General features: G+C 47.4%; 1 protein-coding gene across 1 annotated transcript in view; it reads left to right on the forward strand.

The window, feature by feature from the left end:
- The window catches only part of MFHAS1 (malignant fibrous histiocytoma amplified sequence 1), a 22180-nt gene extending 1224 nt beyond the window's left edge, over nucleotides 1–20956 (forward strand). The window contains exons 2-4 of the mRNA XM_010709832.1: nucleotides 7–2719; nucleotides 19218–19344; nucleotides 20528–20956. Coding sequence (XP_010708134.1) covers nucleotides 7–2719; nucleotides 19218–19344; nucleotides 20528–20531 — 2844 coding nt within the window. The 3' untranslated portion in view covers nucleotides 20532–20956. The remainder of the gene's footprint in view (nucleotides 1–6; nucleotides 2720–19217; nucleotides 19345–20527) is intronic.
- Nucleotides 20957–24807: the final 3851 nt, after the last annotated feature.

A 24807-nucleotide genomic window follows, 5' to 3' on the forward strand; every position in this document is an offset into this window, starting at 1 on the left:
CGCAAGCTGAGCCTCAGTCACAACGAGCTGGGCGCCGAGAGCCCCGGCCTGCCGCCCCGCCTGGCCGAGCTGGCTCACCTCGAGGAGCTCGACCTCAGCTTCAACCGCCTGAGCCGCCTGCCCGAGGGCTTGGGCTGCCTGCGGCACCTCCGTGCCCTCGACATCGACCATAACCTGCTGCCCTGCTTCCCCGCCCCGCTGCTGGAGCTTGCCGCCTTGGAGGAGCTTGACTGCTCTGGCAACCGGCACCTGGGAGCCCTGCCCGAGGGCATCGCCGCCCTGTGCCGCCTCAAGATCCTCTGGCTGAGCGGCACGGGCCTGTCAGCCCTGCCTGAGGGCCTCTGCCAGCTGGGCGCTCTGGAGAGCCTCATGCTGGATGGCAACCAGCTGCGGACTCTGCCCGCTGGCTTCAGTGGCTTGCAGCGGCTCAAGATGCTGAACCTCTCCTCCAATTTGCTGGGTGAGTTCCCCGACGCTATCCTGGCACTGCCAGGGCTGGAGGAGCTCTACCTGAGCCGCAACCAGCTTGCTGTGCTGCCTCCTCGCCTCTGCCAGCTCCGCCAGTTGCGCACTCTCTGGCTGGACAACAACCGCATCCGCTATCTACCCGACTCCATCGTGCTCCTGCACAACCTGGAGGAGTTGGTCCTGCAAGGCAACCAGATTGCCATCCTACCCGAGGGCTTCGGGCAGCTCTCCCGTGTCACCCTGTGGAAGATCAAAGATAACCCCCTCATCCAGCCCCCCTATGAGGTCTGCATGAAAGGCATCCCCTATATTGCAGCCTACCAGCAGGAGCTGGCCCACTCCCAGCCTGCTCTCAAACCCCGCCTCAAGCTGGTCCTGATGGGTCTGAAGGACGCTGGCAAGACCCTGCTGAGACGATGCCTGATGGAGGAGGATGGGCAGAAGGAGGATGCAGGAAACCTGGAAGCAGGGAGCGCCCAGCCCCGAGGGTGCCCTGGGCAACAGCAGGATAGTGGGAGAGCAGTGGGATACTGCGCTGTCCCTGAGGATGCTTCTGAGCGGTGGGACATATGCTCTCATGTGCCATCCCACCAAGGGAAAGGAGAAAGGCTGTGCCCTGCGCCCTCACTGCCTCCAGATGCCTCCCAGGTTTCGTCAGGACTGCGACTGTCGGGCAGCAAGGGCATTGAGGTGATGGACTGGACTGCAGATGCAGAGAGGGGCTTGACGTTCATTGTGTATGAGCTGGCAGGGGACCCAACCTACGATGTGATCCAGTCCTTCTTCCTTTCTCCCGGAGCGCTCTACGTGCTGGTGGTGAATCTGAGTGCCTACGTCCCTCAACACTTCTACCCCTCCGTGGGCTATTTCTTGCACTGGCTGGGTTCCAAGGTGCCCCACGCTGTGGTGTGTATGGTGGGAACCCATGCTGACCTCTGTGCTGAACGGGAGTTGGAAGAGAAGTGCCTGGACATTCATCACCAGATAGCCCAGCAGGAAAAGAGGGATGCTGAGGGCCTCCAGAGCCTTGTTCAGCAGGTAGATGAGGCTCTGGGACAGGACTTTGACCTGCGCTGCTCCAGCCCTCACACTGCCTTTTACGGGGTCTCAGACAAGAACTTGAGGCGAAAAAAAGCCCAGTTTCAGTATCTTCTCAACCACCGGCCTCAGATCCTCTCTCCTGTGCTGCCTTTCAGCTGTTGGGACCACTGCCAGGTGCGTCGCCTGAGGGACAAGCTCCTCTCAGTGGCTGAGCACCGTGATATCTTCCCAAACCTGCACCGGGTGTTGCCCAAGTCCTGGCAAGTGCTGGAAGAGCTGCACTTCCAGCCACAGGCTCAGCAGCTGTGGCTGAGCTGGTGGGACTCTGCCCGGCTGGGCTTGCAGGCAGGCCTGACGGAGGACCGGCTCCAGAGCGCCCTGTCCTACCTGCACGAAAGCGGGAAGCTGCTCTACTTTGAGGAGCACCTCACACTGCGGGAGTATGTGTTCCACAACCTGCCACGACTCATTGACATCCTCAATGTTTTCTGCCAGCGGGATGCCACTGTGCTGCTCCAGAAACTGCTCAGTGACACCCACGTTGATGAGCTGAGGGCCACTCAGCTCCATCATTACGTGGAGGGCTTCTTGCTGCATGGCCTCCTCCCTGCCCATGTTATCCGCCTCCTCCTCAAGCCCCATATCCAGAGCCGGGAGGACCTGCAGCTCATCCTGGAGCTGCTGGAGAAGATGGGGCTCTGTTACTGTGTCAACAAACCCAAATCCAAGCCTCTAAATGGGGCGACCGCTTGGTACAAGTTTCCCTGCTACGTGAAGAATGAGGTGCCCCATGCGGAGGCGTGGATCAATGGTGCCAATCTGAGTGGCCAGTCATTTGTGGTGGAGCAGCTGCAGATTGAGTACAGCTTTCCCTTCATTTTCCCACCTGGCTTGTTTGCGCGCTACAGCGTCCAGATCAACAGCCATGTGGTTCAGCGCTCAGATGGCAAATACCAGATCTATGCCTACCGGGGAAAGGTGCCAGTGGTGGTGAGCTACCGGCCTGCCCGGGGAGCCCTGCAGCCAGATACACTGTCTATTGCTAGCCACGCGTCCCTACCAAATATCTGGACAGCTTGGCAAGCTATTACTCCCTTAGTGGAAGAACTGAATGTCCTGCTCCAGGAATGGCCGGGCCTGTACTACACTGTGCACGTCCTCTGTTCAAAGTGCCTTAAAAGAGGGTCACCCAACCCACACAGTTTTCCAGGTAAGGCATGAATCAGCTTGCCTGTCACCCCTTCTGCGGCTTTGTGCCTTCTTTGAGGGGATTCTGCCATGTTTATGTGAGCTTGATCTTTACTTATCCCACCCTCCCCCCTTTCTGTGTCCCTTTCCTGATGACTTGAGTCATAGAAGAAAATATTAGGGTAGCTCCAAGGAGATAGGCTTAAAATAACGCTATTCTGAGATAGGGGAATGTTATGTCCGCCTTTGCCCAGGTCTTTTTTCTCTGCTTTTCAGGTTCTTGTCTTAAGCAGTGGTCGTCCATTGTTGGACGACCCTATCCTGTGCTGATACTGATTTCCTTGAATGGCTCAACATTTTTTCCTAAGTCCTTTATCCTGCAGCTTCACCTTCTGTGGAGCTGTTTGTAAACACAGAGATGCCTGACAGCACCTTGGTGTCCCCACTCCCACTCAAAAGCATTCCTCTGAGTGCAGAAAAGCTCCTGGTGGTACAGAGTGACCACGCTGATCTTTGTAGCCCCTTGTCACGTCCTCTTTTTTAGAAGAGCCTCTGACTCTAGGAGGAGGCATTCCTCCATACAAAGAGAAAGATGCTCCATCTTCTTTGTTTAGGTCTCTCACCTGAAAGTATTTCCCAGACTTTGTATTTGGGTGCTAGTATTTCTTAATAAATATATATATAGATATTTTTTTTCCTTCCCCTCTCTCCCTTCTTCTAGTGAAAAAATCATAGTCTGTCTCCTCTGTCACGTGATTAGCCATGGTGCTTTTTAAATCTTTTGCCTATAAACTCATTACTTTATGAGCACTGTTTTCCAGCAGCATCTGCTTTACTTTGTGTGTATGCCTCCTGACCTGCATCCTCCTGCTCCTCTGGGTTTGCTTTGGTGTTTGCTGATGTGTGTATCTGTTTCAAATGAATATCCACTCTGAGCTGTAAGCAGTGGTCCAGAAGCATACATTTTTATTCATCCCCCCACCCCACTTTGGAAGTGTGTTGAAGCATTCTTTATTTACAGGTAACCTGAAATTGTGAGGGAACTGGAGTATGTGCTAAGTTAAAGCAAGCAGTGGTGCTAGATGGGTTTGTAGGCGATGTGAATCATAGAGTCACAGAATCATTTGAGTCAGAATGGGCCTTTAAAGGTCATCTAGTCCAACTCCCCTGTAATGAACAGGAACATCTAGAGCTACATCAGGATAGTAGGGTGTGTTTAGATATTTGTTTTGTTAGCTGATTTCATCCCCTAAATATCTCTTTTTCTAAGGAGCACTGGGCTCAGGGTGAGGGGAACCCTGACTATGTGAACTGGGAAGTGGCACTCCCATGGTCTTGCTGCTGACATGCTCAGGGCAATGTGATCTGCTTTCAGAAAAAAAGAAAAAACCCTGAAAAAAAATAGCTGAGAGAGCAACCGGTATGTTTGGGCATTATTATGGATATTGAAGATTCAGCTTTTGATGAAATCAAACCCGCAGTCATGCATCATTTCCATGCGCGTGTGTTTCACAACTGATCTTTTATGACCCCATGGAGCTGCAGTTAAATGAGAAACCTGCTTGTCAGCTTGGGTGTTAAATAGAGCCTGGCTATGACTTGTGTTGAGTGAAAAATGCAACCCCCAACCGTTTGGAAGGGTATAGCCTGCATGCCTGCATTTGATCCAAAACAAAATCTTTGTTGTAGATATGCTCAGAGAATAAGAGAGCGCTTAGGATCTCTGTGGGAACCGTGATGCAGTGGGCTTTTTTTCTCCAATTTTGTTGAACAGGAGGTGTGAATATTTAAGGTCGTAGTGCTCTCATGTGAGTGTGTCGTGGTTGGTGTCGCTTGTGACAGCGTGTGGGAAGGAGATGGTTCCAGTGTTACTCAAACGTGCAGCAATGGAGATGTCTGTGTTTTTTTTTCCAAGCTCTTGCAGCGGAAATCCTGGCAATTACAGTGCTGCTAATTCTGAAGTAGGACTCTGGTCTTTTTAGGACTTCACTGAAGAAATGCTTTGCAGCCTGTTGACCTTAATAAGGGAAATATTTCCGAGAAGACGCTGCCAAATTTGTGCTCAGAATTGGAAGTGTAGTCTGGCTGTGTCTGCTTGTGCAATCTGTGTCGTCATTCGTGAAATCGATGGGGCATTTTTGCCATCCAACGTTTTTGTTGGAATCCCCTTCCAAGAGGGGATTTGTCTGTTCAAGAGTTGAGGGTTAATCCTTGCTTCTACTCCAAACCTGCTTGTGCAGGTTTTCATTGTTTAATACACAGAAATCCTTCAAGTACAGTATAGTGTGCGCAGTAATGGTTAATAAGAATTGAAATTCTGGATTCGGTCTTCTGAAGGTTTATTGCAAACAAACTAAGAATAAAAATGATCTAAAAAGGACCTGACAGAATCCTTTTAAGGAAGCTTTCTTGTTTGAAACGGCTTTGTAGTTGGGTGAATCAGTAACCGAATTGGCATCCGAGTTGGAATCTGTGTGCTTGGAGGCTGCAGTCATCTGCTCAACCAGTAAGTGCTGTGTTGAATGTTTGAGTGATTTTTTTTTTCCTTTATGTTTGCACTACATATAAATAAAAGGATCTTTTCCAGGCTAAAGAAGACAAATCCTTGCATGTACTGATCAAAAAAAGAAAATTGTTTGCCATGTCAAGAAGATGAGGCCTTTGTTGGATTGTCACAGACAATGTGAAATGCTATGATTTTGTGTGATTTGATGTTCCTGGAACAAAGGGCTTTTGGATGGTGGGTGGTGATAGAGACAAAGAATGGACGGTGGGACCTTACCTCTGGTTCTTCTGAGCTGTGCTATGCACAAGGCATTCTCAAGCCTTATGTGGCCCATAGGGGTGGGATGCAATTCTGTTTGGCGAGTGACTTGCTTTTTTCCTGCCTGTGAAGTTGCCTGTATGAACATAGGTAAAAGAAAGCCGAGAGCTATGTCTACTTTAGAAAACTCACGAGATACTGTTTCAAACAGGACAGAATCATTTTCACAGATAAAAATGTGCCAGCAAGTGGAAAGCTAAGGGCAGATAAACCATGTGTGATGCTCTCTCAGCCTGTCCTAATAGGAGAGATGCTGCAGTCCCTTTATCATGTTTGTGGCCCTTTGTTGTACTCCCTCCTGTGTGCCCACATCTCTCCTGTACTGGGGGCCCAAGCTGGACCCAGTACTCCAGGTGCAGCCTCACTAATGCTGAGCAGAGGGGAAGGATCCTGTCCTGCTGGTAGTGCTTTGCCTTGTGCAACCTAGAGCACCATCAACCTTCTGAGTGACAGGGCACATTACTGACTTGCCTCCAGCGTAGTGTCTTCCACAACCCCAGGTCTTTTCTGGGGAGCTACTTCCAGTTCATTTCCCCAGCTTGTCCTGAGACCTGGGAGATCACAAATCTTTCTATTCCATACTTGCTTCAGAGTTGAAGGGAAGCATGAATTCCCTTGGTGGCTGGGATGGAGTCATGAGATGGCAAGATTTCTCTTTGTCATGCTGTAGAGTCCTGCATAAAGTGGAAAAGGAACAGGTGGGACTGGTCTTCTCAGAAAGGGTCAGAAGCTGCTCCCAAGTTTGAGCAAGCCTCCAAATGAAAGACTCATGTCAGGTGTCTAATTGTTCTTTTAATTAAATTATAAGCAGTTGTTGGCTTTTTTTGCCAGGTGGAGCAGTACCTCTTAGCTGCAGAGCCTGGTGTTAGCATGTGGCAGCGTTTTCTCATCCCTGTTTGAGGGTGGAGTATTTTTTTCTTTTTTTCCCTCCTTATTTTCAAATTAGATGCTTCATTATTTTGGGGCTATTATAACCCCTCTAAAAAGTGCCCAGCGCAGTGTGAGTACTAGGCACCAGTTGTCTGGATGGTAGGAGAATGCAGAGCAGGACCCCACAAGTCAGGAGGAAAACAGGCCTGTAATGAAGGAAACAAGCTTACAAGCTGCAGTTGGGTTGTTACAATAATGATGTGCATATATAGCCAGATTCTGTGTTGTATCTCCTCTCTCAAAGTCTGGGGAAATGGGTTGGTGGTTGTAATGGGCGTCTCACTTAGCAAAGCTACCCCTCAAGCTGTTTGTTCCTTAACTGCTCACCTGGACCGACTTCATTCCACATGGAGAGTCATCTCTGGACTTGGACTTAGAGCTGCCATCAGTGACCCAGGGAAATGCTAGGTTTGGGTGTGTGCATCTTTGGTTTGGTTTAGTTAGTGAAAAATGCAAATGTTTTGGCCTTCAATGCATTATTTTTTTTTTCCCTCTTTTTTTTTCTTCAGTTGTTGCTATTTCACTTTACAGGTGCTTAGTACCAAATGATTTTTTGTGCCATTGCAAGAGAGCTGTTCAAAAATGACTAACTGTAAGTGTTAGTGATTGCTCAGATCAAATACTAATGCAGGTTTTCTCCTTTCCGGAGTCATCTGGTTTGTGTCCCACGCACAGGTATCCTGAAACATGCTTTAGTTCCTGCTATCTGCATGCACTTTTGGTGAAAACAAAACACTCAGAGGTGGGAACTTTTCCCATATGAGTTTGGTTATGTCCTGTCATGTGTGTTTCACATGCATGATAAAAATGCTGCAGAACATAATACATTTATGAAAGGCTATACTCTTTTTCTTGTGACAGGAATCTTCACGCTGATGTCAGCTTTGCATACTTAAGGAGCTATGGGAATTCTATGCATCTTTGAGAGGAAAGCTTGAATGTGCAAGTATGTTGCAAGGTCCTTTCACCTATCAGGAGAAGATGGTGGGAGTCTGCCAGTGTTGAATCCTTGTTGCTTGGTATTGCGCACCTTACTTGACATTGGGATAGAGCTCTGGAAAAAAAACAAGCATCACTTGAAATGTGGAATATGGATAAATCTGTCTGGTAGTTAATTCTGCACAGTGCCGTGTCTTGTATTTGCAGTATTGAGCAGGTAGCTGTAGGCAGTTTTGCATGCTACTCACTAATTAGTGATCTGTTAATGGTAGCACGGGCTACTTGTTTTGCTCCTAAAAGCAGTTTAGCAGGAATGAAAATGTACTTAATGAAAAGCTCTGTGTCAGTTGCAGAATTACCAAAAGTAGAAACCCAGACTGCCTGCTTGCAAAACCCAGCAGCAGCAATTGAATTTCATTTGGGATGTTCAGCTGCAGTGACTTTGAGGTTCTGCTGTAGCAGGCTGAGGTCATGCTGTGCTTGTGGTATTTTCTTGGCCACAGCTCAGACCTGCATGCTCTGGTCATGCCAAAGCTGTCAGTGGCATCGATGCGTACTCACAGACACATGGTCAGGGGCAGCTTGCTTGTGGCCAGTGGATGGAGGCTGGGATTGCACTGAGCTGTTTGCGCTGGTTGTGGTTTAATGCATAACCCTAACTGCAGATTATCTTTTTTCCCCAGTTTCTTCCCCAGTATTGCAGGGGCAAGTAACTTTCAGGGCAAGCAAAACTTCATCTCAAACCCTGTTCTGACCCATCTGTTTTTTCCACATGATGACTCGGAGGTGATGCTTGTGTGGTCCAGGAAGGAGCTTTGTTATCACTGATCCTCTAACTAGGAATAATGATCCATTTGGTAACACAGGCATCTCATTTTGACCATGAAGATGTTCATGTTTTTCTGCTCTCCATGCTCTCTTCATGTCTTTAAATACTGTGTATAGCTCACTAGTTCCTATGCACATCCTCCTTCTCTACTATATTACAGGGAGAAACAGCTTCACTGTCTGTCTGACTGCTAAACATTGTGGGATTATATCCTCAACAGTGAAATGCAGCTGTACTTACTGCAGACTATAGAAGAGAATGATTCAGGGTATTGATGTCCAGTGCATTTGTTTTTCCTTAAAAAGGGCTGAGCAGCTGGGAGTCTGTCTGAATGGGACTTCGGGCAGTGACAACAATGATGTGTCCGCTTCCTTTTGTAATTCCTCATCCTCTTCTCTGTGAAGTGGAGAGTGGCAAACAGAATCCCTCCTTTAGCAGGAGTCTTTAGTCGTGGCTGGGCCCAGAGGAACCAGAGCAGGTGAGATATTGAGGAGCCAACAGAGCCGCTGGTAGGTACGGATCTATGGGGTGGAAGGTACCTTGCAGTTGGCAGACTCACCCAGGAGTTGCCCAGGGGCATGGGGAATTGTGCATCCAGACAACCTGGTTTCAGACTGAGCAGTGTGGTGTGGTGTGGTGCTGTCGCTCAACAGGGAACGGTTCCTAGACTTGAACTGGTTTTAGAGAGCAGTTTTGTGCTGGACAAGGCTGTGTGTGCCCAAGTAGAGGATGCTTTGTGGCAGGTTTCCAGAGAAGGGAGCCTGGAGCCAGCACCAGCCCTACTTCACCATGTTACACAACCAGGCAAGTTTCAGCTCCCTCTGCATTTCTCTGGATCTTCCTTCTGAATACATTTTCTTTGAGATTTTGACACTCTTGTTTCAGATAATGATGCGCCTGCTGGATATTGAAAACTCTTGTGGCCAAATGACTCAGGATTATCAAAGTGGCTAAATTTAGGAAATTGATCAAAAAGAGCTTCCCCTTCTTGTGATCTGACATTACATTTTTCAGTTACTGTTATTTTTACTGTGGAACTGCTTACATCTGCTTTGGTTGAGCACTAAGGTGATGACTTAAAAAAAATCCATCCCTGTAAACTAATGCAGGTGTGCTGCAGTGTCGAGTCTTTGCAGTTCTTTCAAGCTTCTAGTAGCCAGCTGTGCAGAATATTCAGTGGAGTTGATACGAGCCTCCCTCTGGCACTTCAGGCATCCTAACTCCTTGCCTGTGTAAGAGCATTGCATGGGGAATGAAACTTGTGCTTTGACCTCATTGACAGGTCCACTTGGTTCTTTGCACCTGAATTTATGAGTGTTGGATGAGGGGTCTCACTCGTGTTGATGAAGCCTGTGGTCTTGCATTAATGATATTTTTTTTATGCCAGTAAGTGAGAAGCTTGTCATTTCACAGTGGAATGTGCATGCACCCGAAGGGAGTCCTTCAGACTCTAAGGTGATCATTATTGGATTTTGGGAAGATTTTCACTGATGGTTGTGGAGGCGAATGTCTGCTGTGGTCAGCTTGGAGTTTCCTAGGAAAAGATGCTGAAATAAATCACAGAATCGAATCATTTGAGTTGGAGGGGACCATAAAAGGCCATCTAGTCCAACTCTTCTGCAGTGAGCAGGGCCACCTACAGCTACATCAGCTTGCTCAGAGCCTCATCTAGCCTGACCTTGAAGGTCTCCAGGGATGGGGCATCTACCACCTCTATGGGCAACAAAAACTTTTCCCCTTGTCCTATTACAACCGACCTTGCTGAAGAGTCTGTCCCCTTCTTTCATAGCCCATTATAGAAGCTGAAAGGCTGTTATCAGATCTCCATGGAGCCTTCTCCAGACTGAACAAATGATCAGGAATTGAGTCTTATGTAGGTTTCTTCTTTGTCCTTCTGAAGCATAGCCGAAGAGTTTTCTGGATGAAAGGAAACTTTGAGAGCCTTCCTTTGGGTCTTGAAAAAAGTAGTTCTCTCTCACTTCTTTCTGTAGCAGAAAGCTACTATGAAGCTTTTGAAGCTGCTTGTTATTTTTAACTTGTTCCTTTTACTCCTTTTAAATAAATCACGTCTTTCATCTACAGCAAGAAGAGAGCCTAGCGCATAATGTTCATGCACACATGCGCATTTTGGAGTGCCTGCAGTGAAGCTAAACACAACGTTAAGAAAAGGTTGCCGAACAAGGCAAGGCGATGCTGCGAATTTGTATTTCACACAGGGAGCTGGCTTTTAAACAGTAGAAACCTTTGGGCTGATCCAGGTGTGATGAGAGCAGGTGCCTGACGCTCTGCTTTAGGTAACACGATGGGCTGGCACTGGGGGCAGGGCTGGCATTTTTGGCACTGCACCTCACATATGCTGAGATGTGCTCCCCTTCAAAAGCTGCAATATTGCTCTGAAACAGCATCTCTAATAGAAAGCTGTGTCACAAAACAGCCTCTCCTCTGCGAGCCTTGCATGTGGTTCTGCTCCTGTGGCCATCCAAGCAGTGCAGGTGAGTGCTGGGCTGGGAGCTGAGAGCTGCGGCACTTCTGCTGCTTGCTTGTGTACTGCTTTATCCCCCATTGCATAACACAGCGTGATGCAGTTAATCCGGTCATCATTACAAAAGGATTTTAAACTGATTTTTTTATTCAGCAGTCATCTTTAATAAAGCTTTGCCTCGCTCGAAGGGCTGTTCTCCTGGTTGTACGTTTAAGAAAAATGCAGGAGGCTGAGAGATGGACAGGAACAACGAGTTCATGGAGAAGGAGCACGGGTACCTTTGGCTGCCAGGAATGTGCTGGGGAAGCCCAGAAACATGGGGCACGTTTCCTTTAGCACCAAGCCTGAAAAATCTTTAGGTACATAAACAGGAACATCCAGTGTGACTGTATTTTGTTTGCATTTTTTTTTACTTACGAAGCATACTTTTTTGGAAGGAGAAAGAAAGGTTCTTTCGGATGTTGTCTGGCTTGCACGCTCTTGGCTCGAGCCAAGAGCGGTTGCTCCTTGTTTTTCTTAGAACGGTACATTGTGTGAGTTTGTATGTGGTAGATTTGCATTCTTAGCTGTGCTACTGCTTTGTGGAAAGTGCTCTAAGGTAACTTATGGCTTCTGAGCAGCCCTGAAGCATGCTGAAGCCCTGTCCTGGAGCCCCACTGCAGAGCATGCAGCTCCTGGGGAGGTGTAGGATGATAGAGGAGATGCTGGAGGAGTGAAATGTTTCCCTGGGAGACTGATGAGTTCCTTACAGCCCCCGAGGCTCCCTCCTGATTCAGTGGCAAATGTGGCTGCTATGGAAGAAGTGCTTTTTAAGCAGCAAAGAAGGATGCTGAACTTTATTTGGGGGCACTAAGAGCCCAAGACCAGATGGCATTTAGCAGGTGATGAACTCTGCAGGAGTTAAGCAGCAAAACTATTGTTTCTGAACTTGCGTGACTTCTCATTTTGGAAGGCATTTCAGTGGAAGAATAAAAGGGCCAAGAGCTGCTTTCAGCAGAGTTAGTAAAACAATCTATAATGTTGTCTGTAAATAAGTGGTTTCCCATAGGGAAAATGTGTTTACAAGCAAAAGTGAGTTATCACCTTGATTTATAACTGTTAGTTGTCACTCATTTGGGTATTAGGGAACAAGCAGGTTCAAAGAAAAGTGAGCAAATGATTGGAAATACTGGGGTTTCACTGGAAAAAAAAAAAAAGAGGAAAAATAGATTTAAAAGATTAATCCTCATCTCTTCTGGAAAAGAGGACGAAGAAAAGATTTTGTAAAGTTCTTACTAGAAAAAGGACAGATGGAGCTTTGTTCTTGACCACTGAGCAGTGCAAATCTAGCAGCTTACTCCAACTTCAAAACCAGCAACTTTGTTAATAATAGAAGTACTTTAAATCGAATGGTAACTACTCAGCTGAAACCATACCTGCCCTCTGTTTGCAGTGTGGTGTTATTTATTAACCAGGAGAAACTGGGTGGCTGTAGAAAAAGTAGCAAGAAGACATTGTGCTCAAGTTGAGCACACGTCTAGAATAAATCCTGTGATGTACGTGCACAGATCAAATTCCAAGGTAAAGTGGCTTCTTAATGGATTGAAATGGGGCTTCCCTTTCATCTTTGAGGGATGAGTGTGAGTTGGTTCAATTAACAGGTAAAATACCTATTTGATGTAAGCCTGAATGGGAGTTAAGTTGATTAGACTGTGCTCCTTAAACCAACTGAATGCTGGTGAAGGAATTCACTCCTTTGCATATGTGGGCTCCCTGTTTTTTTTTCTGAGGAATGGTATGCAGAGAGGGTTTAGAGTTTTGTGTGTGTATCTCACCTTAAATGATCTGGAAGGGAATACTTGCCGTGCAGGTTCAAAAAAACAGCTCCCTCCTCCAATTAATTTTACTGTTCACACTGTAGCCTTGGAATGGCCCTAAGGCAAGAAGAGCAACCAATGGAGCCAAGTTGCTTTTATCTGGGAGAAGTTTATTTAATCTCAGAAAAACTGTTGGGAAGCACAGGTACAGACAGGTCTTCTGTGTGGGGTTTTTTTTGTTTTGTTTTTGTTTTTGTTTTTCTTTTTCTTTTTTCTATTTCTCCCAGCCCTTGGCTAGCTTCTGCCCAAAGAAAGTGTCTTAATGCTTGCCTCATTCTCCTCTGTGTTTAGCAGGTGGTCAGACTGAGACTTGCTGCTGCCTTATCACTAGCTAGCAGTCCATAGGACAGAATCTGGTAAACCTCTCATCTCTTTCGACCCCTTCCAGGAGCTGGCTTTTTGCGTTGCCAGCTTTTAACGTGTTGTGACCCAAATCCAGGGAGCTGGAGCTAGCAAGATGCTGACCAGTCCTGGTCACTCTCTGCAAACGTGGGAGAACATTGCCTGTTTGCTTTATTCATCGAAGTAATGGCTTTGAGAGCTTTTTTAGACTCCATTTTTCTCATCAGTGGGACCTGCCACATTCTGAACATCTGGATGGAGGAGAAAGCTCATCATCTCTTCTGTGCTGAGAATGTAATAGCTTTGGGCTTACTTGTCTTGAAAGGTAGGCTGACAGCTGGTGGAAACTATTCATTTGAACTGGCTGAAGCTGCAGTGTCTGATATTCAGGTGGCTGCTCTTGTGTGCAGCTCTGCTGTTACTGGATGAGAACAGCCAGACTAGTGCAGTTGGCAGCTGTATCTCCAGCTGGTCCCTGCCTTGGCAGGATGAGAAGGTGCTCAGATATGGTCGAAGGGGTGGAATTAAAAATAACCAAAAGGTAGATTCTGGGCTTGGTTACTCAGTAACAGACCTCTTTCTATTTTGGGATGAAGATAATTCGCACTGAGCTTGTTATACTGTGACTCGCCCTTAAAATGCCTTGACAGTCAATTTCGTTCCAGCTAATAAGGTCCTAAAATGTTAATGAAGCAAATCAATTTTTCATGGCTTTGTACTGCAGTCATCTGAAAGAACTGTGTTGCAGCCTGCTGATTCCAGGATGCTTTTTAGGGCAGATATTGCGAAATACTCAGCAATTTGGAGGATGTTTCATTTTCTATTTCAGCTTTTTCCCAGCACTCACTCTCATTTTCCTGAGCCTTTTTTACTGTCCTGTATATTTGTCCCCTGTGGCCGCCTCCTTTCTCCATTGTCTGTACTCATGAGCAGGGACTGTTTGCTTCCACATGCCTCCTTGCACTGGGAAACACAAAGGTTGAGTGCCTGACAGGACGGGGACAGTGAAGCTGGATGAGAGAGGCTTCTTATGCTGAAATACTATCTTAAATAGATGGAGGACAAAGCAGAGAAAAGGCATCACATTCATGTCAAAAATCAGTCTCCTCTCCTTTTGGCCCATCTGTTACTGAGATGGCAGTGCGGCTCCATGAAGTCTCTCTGAGAGCTGCAGAAAGAGGAGAGGGGTGTTGCTCGTTGATAGCTACCTGCACTGGCTTAGGCATTAGGTATTTCTGAGCTGCTTGTTTCGTATCATCAGAACAAGATAGAAGGGCTCAAACCTTCACGACTTCTCCTGAGACCTCCATCTTGATGGAGTTATTTTGATGATTTGCTTCTATTGTCTCTGTTCTGGTTTGTGAGTATGCAGATGGGAAGTATGAAATTGTCTGGTTTTGGAAATACTGCTTTTTTTGTTTTAATTGAGTTTCAGTTTCAGCTATAATTATGTGGCCCTGAGAAAAATGTTGTAAAATGATATTTTGAGACAAATATAATGTATTCCAAATTTTATTAGCATAGTAGGGGGGAGCTCAAATAACTCATGTCAGAGAAACCACTGAGATGTAAATGAGATGCAAATTTGCACTTTGAATAATTGCCCTCCTTTATCCACTGTGTTGAGCATCTGAAATGCCTTCTACCCAAGTTCTCCACCTGGTACTCAGTCCAGTGTCAGATGCTTCCCTGGAGCTTTTGCAACCATTGAGTTGTGACAGTGTCCTCTTCTGCTGTGACAGTGAGAGGTTAAGTGCTAGCTGACTGTCACGAATTGGGAAAGGAGGAGGGTGTATGGTGTTCCTCTGACCAAGCTGGTAGTTGTGTGACCAAGTTTATGGCTAAACTTGAAGGCTGTAGTATCCAGGAATGATATCTCTCCAGGATGTGTCTCACTAGGCTGGCTTTCAAGGAGGCCTTGCAGAGCACCTGCCTCTTGGCACAGCTTCCCTCTAGGGTGATGGTTACAGGGCTTCTTGCATATGAGGGGCAGCGTGGGTGATATCAACAAGTGCAGTGCTGGGGCCTGAGCTAAGCAGGGCACGGCCTCTGCAGTGGACCTGGGGCTCTCTGGTCTGGAGTGCTGTGGTTCTGTGTCCCAGCAGTCCTGGCTGGAAAGCAAATGAGAAGATAATTAAGTCCTCACTTGGAAGTCTCTATGCAACCCCCTTGCTACGAGCAGAGCCATCCCCACAGATAGATAAGGTTGCTCAGGGCCCTGGAAATAAATGAAGAATAGTGCAGAGTTGTAATTTTCTATTTTTGTGCTTCAGATGTAGACAGTGTTTTAAGACACAATTAAAAATTCATGCCAACAGAGAGTAGTGCTTTTTGGAGTGCAGTCTTTGAGAATAAGTTTATGCGTACTGCACAGCAGCATTTGCAGGAAGCAGCTTATTCGTTTCATCCATGCCAAGAGTGGTAAAGATGATTTAAATGGCATGGAATAGAAGCAGGCTTGCTATGAGACACCATCTCCTTCTCCTTCCTGCTGCCAAGATGCCATGCAGATTTCTTATCCTCTGTGGAGCTGCAGAGTCCCAGCATGTGAGTGTAATGCTTGCGCTTACAGCAGAGGGGAAATTATGCCTGTGGCTATTCAACCTACCCTGTGTTAGATTTAGTAAAAATGCATATTTCAGATGTTGAATAACCCCAAGCAATAAGCACAGAAGCTACAGCTTTTCCAATCTAACCTCTCTGTGGCTATGTGGACGAATGAGATAGAACTGCTGTGGGGCCAGAGCACGCCCCGAGACCTGGGATTCTCTTGTAACCCTACTGTCTGGCTGCAGTAGGAAACCAAGTATGGGATGGGCTTTGGCCTGCAGAAAATGTTGGAGTGTTTTATTCTGTAATTCTCTGAAGGGATGACCCAGAATCTCCTGCCACTCTTGTGGCTGAAAGACTTCAGCACAGGAAAGGAATTTGGGGTATGAAAGCAAAAGAGCAGTTGGGCTAGAAAAACAAGCATATGATTGCAAGCAGTTTGGAGGCATGGGATGGAGGCAGTGATGAGGCAGGGCAGGATGTAGGAATAAGTTCTGTATTCCTGTCGTGAAGCATGGCTGGTATATCAAGATCCCAAGAGAGAGAAGGATGTGAGCAGCAGCATGCAGCAATGGCTAGGATCCTGCCTGTCCACTGCTTGCTTGTTGTCCCAGATCCTTATTGACACCATGGAAATGCCATTGTGCTGTTACTGTGCAAATGTATTCTCCTGACAGCTCCAAGAGAAAGGAGATGGCCTGGCAGGCTGTAGCAAAGTCCCTCAGCCTTATGTCCTTGCTGTAGTTCATTGACATGTGGACAGGGAGCCTTGTTCCATCTAGCATACCTGTGGCAGCAGGAGCTGTGTAGAAAATGCAGCAGAAGGCAAAAGGCCTGGGAGGGATTTTCCTTCCTTCGTGCAAAAGCCTTCTGTCTGTTATACAGCCAAGTAGGCTTACAGCTGGGCTTGTCTGTCTGCCAGCATGGAATAACTGAACACTGCTGCAAGTGCTGTCCTTTTTTACTGTCAGCGTCTCTCTGAACTATCTGATCCGTCATGGGTATCTGGCATTTCATGGGTATTTCTTACAGGCCAGCAAAGTGTGCTTTGCAGCATGCGTGGTCTGATTGCTGGCAAGGGCTCTGAAGAAGTCATCTCAATCCAAATCACAACTCAAAAACAGAAGGAATAACGGGCCTGACTCTGCATTTGACCAAAAGCTGTACACCAGGAACACAGAAAGCAAATATGGCCATAAAAGTGTCTTCCTTGTGTGGCAATACGCATCTGCTCTCTGGTGCAGGCAGTTATGCTCACCTGTCTGCAGACAGTGGCCTGGCCCAGGTATCCAGCACGAGTTTGTGTCCGTGCCATTGCAGGATGACCTTTCAGAGCAGAGAGGCAGGACTGACGTTTTCAGCAAAATTTGTGACGCGCTTATGGAGGAGTGTGCAATCATAATACAGACTGGCAGGTCTGTATGTAGGGGCAGAGCAAGTACTGCTGGCATAGACTGCTCTAAGTACAGCTATAGATAAGTTAAACCAAGTAAACACCACCACGTGCCAAGGATTTAGCTTTTTCCTTTGAATCAGTGAAGTACTTCATTTGGTCTCCTCAGGCTCACTGCTGAGGTTTGTCTGAGCATGAAGCCAAGCTTCACTCAGGTTCACGGTGGCCTCAGTGGCAATCTACAAGGGAAGGTAAGGCTGTGATGAAAGGGACACTTGATTGAAGAGCATGGGGAGAGGGTTACATGCAAACCAGACATCTATTTTACCCTGCAGCAATCTCTTCAGTATTTCTCCTCCTTAGGATTCTTGAAGTGGGGAGACAAAAATGGGAACAAAGGTCTAAGCAGGCAGTCTTACTTCACTCCTCTGGTTTAAGATCTAATGGATATTAGCCCTGCCTTTAAAGCACATAATGGTGTGCCAATGTCATGATCCATGTTTCAGAACTGGTGTTTTCAGTACTATTAGCAAAACTGCATCTGGGAAGTCTACCTGGGGCTGGAAACCTGGGAGGCACCGGGATATGGAGCCCTGTGGGGTGCATACTTGGTGAGACACGTCACTGCTTTCAACATGCGACAGCTCATATAATTGAGGACGCTGCCTTGTAGGTTTAACTTAGAATTGTGAATACTGTCACGATTCATCTGTCTTGGTGGCTTAAAAGCTTCTCTGCCACTTCAGGTTTGAGTGTGGGTGTGAGAGGAAGGTAGGCAGTCAAACCAAATGTGATTTCAGCTTCCAGACTGGGGGTTAAACTGGATCTGCTGGTCCCAAAGGTGGGCTCTCCTTCCGGAGGAGCTGTGTTTGTTCCCTGCCAAACCCTTCTTGCTGCTTTGACGATACCAAGCAATGTCTTCTGAATCTGCTGAGAAAAACAAGGTTTTTCAGATCTGCTTTTTCACAGAAGTAGGAAGAGAAGCACTGTGAGAAGAAAAGGAGAGTGGCATTTGGGGGGGCTTCAGGAATGGTGGGGCTGATTGCTAGTGTGCTATCCTGCACAGGTTGGGATGTTGTTCTTGGAAGCCTGACTTTTCTTCTGTTTTTCCTGGGATACCAGGCAATCAAGGCTAGATACTTGGAGCTGTTTTTCTGCTGTTCTTTGTTTAACAGCAGAAGGGTTTCTTGCAAGTGCATTTTACAGTAGGGAAGTCCAAGGACCTGTGTTCTGCCCTGGACTACATGCTGCAAGGGTGCCAGCTTGGCACTGGGACAGCAGAGCTGACGCAATTAATTCAGCAAAGGAATAACACGTGCTGTGAGGAACCCCTGCTGTTCCTGACTCACAGGGCTGGTATCATCTCCATGAGGGAGCAGCTGACAGCGAGGAACTGGGATTTACATGCTCAGCAGGGTATAGGGTGGCCCAGAGCCCTGGCAGGAAGCAATAGCAGTCCCACAGCAGCTGTGCCCAGGGAGAAGGGAATCCTACCGCCTATTTTGACTTTGCTTTTAAGTATTATTCTGGCAGCTGGAAGAGGCACACTGTGGCTGCTCAGCCATGGCAGGACAGCAGGATCTCTCCAGCTCCTGGGTAGCTCCAAAAGGAACAGCTCAGAATTTTCAGTACTGGAGCCAACAATTGGATAGGCACAGTGACTTGGGTTGTTTGAGAATAAAGCAGGAGATACATAAAGGTCTAAAAAAGGTTAAGCATGTTGGTTTGAGGTCCCCCTTAGAATTTATTAGAGGCAAAATACCAAAGTGATGCAAAAAACAATGTCTGGGGGTGCTCCCAAGCCATCTGCTTTCTGGCTTGTACCAAAGACGGTGGTCTTGGCATGGTCCTTGTAGCAACCTTCTGCTTGGACTGAGGGACAGATGCATTTTTGTGGGTGTGGATGGCTGTAGTACGCAGAGATGAACAAATCTGTAGCTTCATCTGTCTACTAATTATCCTGCTGATGCTACAGGTCAGCTTCTTCCTTTGCATGCAGCTTGAAGGTAGACTTCTGGATCCCATCTGCCCCCAAAGCCTAATTAAAACACCTAGTCCTAAAAACCTCCCTCTCATTAGGCTCCACATAGATGCTATGAATCCCTGAGGAGCTCTCGGATCTGTGTAGTGATTTAAAGCAGACACAGGAAAGATGGCAGATGTTACTTTTCTGAGGAGCAGTATGTCTGCAGGCTGTAATCATCAGGATGTTCACCATGGTTACGTGGATGAGACGTGCTGGGTTTGCAGGAGCAGGGAGCCCTCATATAGTGCTTACTTGCATTGATTGTGGATGTTTGTTTGGGGGGAAGGGCATGCTAAAAGGATGTCTAGCAAATACTTGCCGTATTCTTACTCTTTTCCTTTATTCACAGGAGAACTGCTGAGTCAGCCAAGGCCAGAGGGACTGACGGAGATCATCTGTCCTAAGAACGGCAGCGAGCGAGTTAATGTTGCCTTGGTTTACCCCCCCACTCCTACTGTGATCAGCCCTTGCTCCAAGTAAGCTCCCACTCCTCTCAGTACACACCAGAAAGCCTGTGTAAAATATGTCGTCACTAAGCATTTTCTGGAAGATAGCGGTTCTGCAGCTCAGGGACAGTTCTAATTACGTGTGGTTGTAGGCAGCCTGCTCAAAGGAGGAGAGTCAAAGTAAAGTGGGTCGAGGTGTTCCCTGAGCTGTGTTGAGACAGATCAGGAGATAATACCATCATGAAAGGAATCTCTGGAGGTCCCTATTCACCCTGTGCTCCAAGCAGAGGCACCCTCACAGCTGGGTCAGATTGCTCATGATCTTGTATGGGTGAGAGGTGATGATGATTGGTAAGGATGAAGGTACCACCATTGTGTTGTGCTGTTCTCTTTGGGTAGAGTTTATTCCTTTTGTCACATCAGTTTCCTCTATTTCAACTTAGCCTTTCACCACGATGAAGATGCGATGCTCGCTTGTGTTGGAATCTGTTGGAGAGCATGTCAAAGACAGGTGGCCCCAGGCTTGTGGTGGTGCACGGGGCTGCCTGTTTAGGTGCAGGGCTATGCACTGGTTGTTCTTTGTGGTGCAGGGGAATTTGGCAGGTAGCATTGAGGAGTGAGCTAGATATCCTGCAGGAAGGTGGCACTGTGCTGCATGTGGATGTCGGCTGCTTTCACTTCAGCATCTGAAAATAGCTTTGAATGGTGGCTTCAAAATGGCTTTTGAATCTCCTCAGTAGCTCAAAATAAGCTCATCTTGCTGGAGAGCAGCTTGGGTAATAGATGACTATTGAACTCTGGGTTAAGGAACCCTGAAGTGCCTGCTTGGAGAAGGAAAGAAGGTAGCTGCTCTGATTCTGAGCCACAGGCCACAACAGCTCATGCTGCCAGGCCTCCTGTGTGTGTGCTTGGCAGAGCATGTTTCTAATCCCACGTTGCAGTGTTTGTTATACTGTGCTGTCATCTTCATGCCCGTGTGCTTGTCCCTCCGTCCTCCGTTCTGACCTCCATAGTGTCTTAGCAGCCATGTCCTAGTTTCAGTTAGTCTGCTGGCAGGAAACTTGTGTTCTCAAAAAGGCCTGCCTTAATTTTAAAGTGCTCTCCCTGCTTATTTAGCAGCGAGAGAAAATTGTGTCTTAAGTTATTAATCACAAGGATTGTGAACCCTGCTGCTCTTGCTTCATCACCGTTTCTCTCTCCTTTCCTTTTCCAGATAAATCATCAATACTGGTGCCAAAGGTTTTCCACCGGAGAGGAATGTGGCTGATGCTCTACAGTGCTCCCATCTCCAGTTGTGGAGTTGCATGCTGACAGGGATTGGTGGTAATTTGGGACTCAGATGCCACAGGGCAGGGGCAGTTCGCAGGAGGAGGCTTCATGGCTGAAGTGGACACAGTCACCTGCAAGCTGGGGATGACAACGAGACATGAAGCAAAGCAATTGCTGCAGTTGGCAGGGCTGCTGGCCAGAAGAAAAGCACTGGGGATAGGATTCTGTGGACCCACTGATTGCGTATTGAAACTCATTGGGATCTCATGATGAATGTAAAATTGTTCTTAGTACCATTTAATTCAGACCTGCTTGGAGGAAAATCTCTTGAAATGAGCTGTAGCAGAATTCCCTGGATTTGTTCCTGGACAAGTGAGTTTTGTGGCAGTTGGCCAAGGCTTTGTGGGAAAGAGGGGTTGGTTTTGTGAAGCCTTTAAAATTATTTCAGTGCAAAACACTGGGCTGCAGCGCAGGGGGAGAAGCATCTTAGGAAATGTTTCCTGCCTTATGCAGTCGCGTATGCTCTACTACATAGTGGTAAGGATGTGTTGGAGGAGCAGGCAAGTTGGGACCTGCTGTGACATTCTCCTGAATTCTGATCCTTCGAATATCAGCCTGGCTGTAAATAGCACCTTTGTCAGGAGCTTAACATTGTGAAATGCAGAGCAGAATCCGTTCTAGTGGGAAATTGTGGGGCCCAGGTGTAAAGAAGAAAGCCATTGTTCCTAACTTCAGCATGGAAAGCAGCCAGATAAAAGCTTACAGCTCAGTCAACTTGCTATCTTTTTGGAGTATCATTCCAGCCAGGAGGGAGCCTAGGCTCAGCCTTCATGTGTCAACCTGCCACCTCCGGCAACGGGCTTTTAAACGTTTCTCGTACCACTGAGAAGCATTAGTGATTGTGCTTCTATACACTTGCTTCTATAAACTCACTAGGAATTGCCTGTGGTGGCAGGAGGGAGGTGAGATCTCTCCAAATGATGCTCAGAATAGCTCTAGAAAACTTCCATGTCCCAAGTTTTGCTGTCCAGTATAGTTAGAAACTATGTTAGAGCATTGTCTACAGTCATCTCCTATGCTGGGAGGGTTTCTCTTCCTGTCTCTTCTGCTACTCACCTCTCTTTCCATCCTCTGTAGGAAGAAAATAGTGATTTATTGCTGAGCTGTTGCGTGAAATCCACATTGCAAAGATATCACCAACTGGAATCCTTCTCCAGACAGGAGATCAGTTTCCCAGTGCGCCCAGCTGGTGTGGGATTCAGGAGTGCTAAAGGAGCAAGAGGACAGAGCAGACACCTTACAGCCTGCTCCGTGGGACTGCAGCCCTGCTGCCACCTCATCAGGAGCTCAACGTTACCTGGCCTTTGCAGGCAGCAGGCACCCAGCCTGTTCCATGTACTGAAGCCATAAAGCTGGGAGTATGGCAGTCGAGTTATTTAATATGAAATTGGGATCACTCATCCGCCCACTGTTTAATAACTGGTGTAACTGTTTTCATCTGTATTTTTTTATATGCTAAAGCCATTTAATTTTCTATGCAGCTCAGAAATGTCTCCCCTTTGCAACTGCCAAGTGAGAGATCTGTGCAGGAAAACTGCGCCAAGTGGCTGCTAGCCCTTTTGGTTTTCCTGCTTCTCTCTTTTAAGGATGTGTCCTGGAATCCTCTGCACACAGCATCCCTTTGCTGAGCTCCTGTCTCTCAGACTCCACGCAGCATCACTGAACCCCAGGGATGAATGCCCTGTATGTTTGAAGGAACTTTCATTTTTCTTGAGTCAAGTCTTAAGGAAAGAGGGCTTGAAGATGTTGCTCTAAGAACAGAGATATTCAGTTCAGAGCATGCATTCCTACCGTGCTCTTGTCCTTGCTCTGAGAGTTATTGAACTGTTAGGAAAGGGCCAAGGCCGCTGCAGAGCACCCTGCAAACTTTACAGCAAGCGTACAATGAAGAAAGAGGGCAGATAGGACTGGGGCATCAGTTGTCTCCCTGTGGAACTGATGGTGACTGTAACTCCTTTGGAAGAGGAGAGGAATCTCCTGATACTTGATCCTCACTTCACTCAAGGGGGCCTTGCGCTGGTTTTGGTCATTGGTTTGCAGGCCTCTTGCTTGCTAACCAGTTGATTTCATGATGAAACTGGTGCATGTGGACTTGGAAGCAGAGCTGTAGGGCTTTCAGTGCTCATACTGGAGCTCATACTGGACTATCTTGTGTTACACTTGGAAGCAAACACGGGATTCAAACATGCATCCGTCCAAATGAAACTCTCACAATAGCAACTTTGTCTTCTGCTGAGTCTGTGTAACACTGAAAAAGCTGCATGTCCCAAAGTAGCATCCAAATATGTTGAGGTAGAGCCCAAAGGTTGATGTTGTATGTCTAGCTCATCTTAGGGCTTGCAGGAGTTCTTGGAGGCCTCTAACAACTGCAAGGGATCCTAGGGGGTGGGGTCACTCTGTTTTAACTCTGAAGGCAGAAAGGTCATAGAAATAAGATGGGTTCAGCCTGCTACACTGCCAAGATGTATTTGACTAGTCCCCTTTCTGCATTCTGTCTCTGCTCTGAGTTTGGTACATTCAGCTTTAAAGCAGAATGGAAAAAGACATCAGGTTGGGGGTTATCCTGCCTTGTAGCATCTGAAATCAAAGGGATGAGACTGGGGGCTGTGGAAGTACACGTTCTCCCCCTTGCAGCATCCTCAGCTCAGCTGTGCCGCAGCACTGGAGCTTACATGGGGTCCCTGTCCTATTCCCATTTCTCCTTTGTTCCTCTGACCTGGTTAAAGTTTGTCAGAGCAGCAAGGGTCTCTTGCTGTGAAAGGCAAATGTGGCTTTGTTAAAGGGAACTGCAGATGTTATTTAGGAGTTCACTAAGTGATGTGGAAACCCTCCGGCTCGCTTCTACAGAGCCAGATGCTGAAACTCAGCTTCACTCTTTGGTTGGGATCTTGGGCTGCCATCCTTGGAAGGGCAGTGTGGGGAGATGGAGATGCTGCACCGCAGTAAGCACAAGAAGAGTCAAGGCCTCAGTGTAGCACTTACCACGGACTTCATGGCTCAGTTAATGAACTGTAATTGTAGGTATTCACATCATCTACATACCTGGGCAGGACTCTGCACATACACACATGCATGCCCAGACGTACACGCACCGCACCGACACATCCTTGCCAAAACAACAAAATAAAAGCGATCTAAATCTCAAGGAGAAGCTTAGCTGTTTGGTTTGTTTTCCAATTCCAGTGCTTGGGTACTGCCTCTGGGGCAGTCTGGGACTAATTGCAGCCTTGCTTTTTTTGAACGTGGAATGGAGCTACTCATGAGAGTGCTGGAATGAGCTTTCACAGGAAGGGGCACCCAGGAACTGTTCCTGTGCTTTCCTGCAGGCTTCTGGATGTAGGTTTGTTGCTGTAAATGGTATTTATGAGCAATTGGCTTCCTGGGTGAATGTGCCCAGGCCTGCCTGAGGTGGAGCCTGGCTGCGGCTCCGAAGAAATGCTGCTACCTGCACTGGTGGCTAATGCAGAGAAACCTCCTGGGTGGGATTTCTGCCTGGGTGGCTTTCTTTGGAGCTGGAGAAGTGGATTTTCCTCCCTGTTTCACACTCTTTTGTAGGTTTTAGTCAGAAGTGGGGGGACAAGATGCCACCCAGCGTGCTCTCCTTGTGACTCCGGGATTCCCCTTGAAAGGTGACAGGGTTTGCAAAGGTCTTTTGTGCCGTCAGGGTCCTTGTTCCTATAGGGTGGAACAGACTATACACAGAGTCTGGCTAACATCTGTCCTCATCAGCCTGATGCCTCACTTCTGCCATGCTTAGGTTTCCCTGGGAGTTACCGAGTGTGCTTTGAAGTGGGTCAAATAGGAAAGGGATGTAGGGATGCTGCCCTGCCATCCTCCTGCTGCACAGGGACCTAGGTGCCCTACCCGCTGTTCAGATTTGGAATTTGTCCCAAAGATCTATACACACTTTTTCCCAAACTCTTCCTGTCTCCTAAAACAGCAACAGCATAAAATCTACTTGTGTTCTTCGCTGTTAAATGCTGATTAAGGGAGGAGCGGCACGAGCAGAGAGCAGCAGTGAGTGCCAGTATGCTCAGTAACCTGAGCTTCTCCCCTATCGCTGGCATCTCAGCTTCCAAGGACACCCGAGGTACTGCCGGTGTCTGTAGCCGGAGCAGCCGGCGAGCCGGCACCCCTCCGGGCGCACCCCTTCCAGCCCCGCAG

This window comes from Meleagris gallopavo, chromosome 4 (assembly GCF_000146605.3).
Source record: "Meleagris gallopavo isolate NT-WF06-2002-E0010 breed Aviagen turkey brand Nicholas breeding stock chromosome 4, Turkey_5.1, whole genome shotgun sequence".
In the NCBI taxonomy this organism is placed as follows: Eukaryota; Metazoa; Chordata; class Aves; order Galliformes; family Phasianidae; genus Meleagris; species Meleagris gallopavo.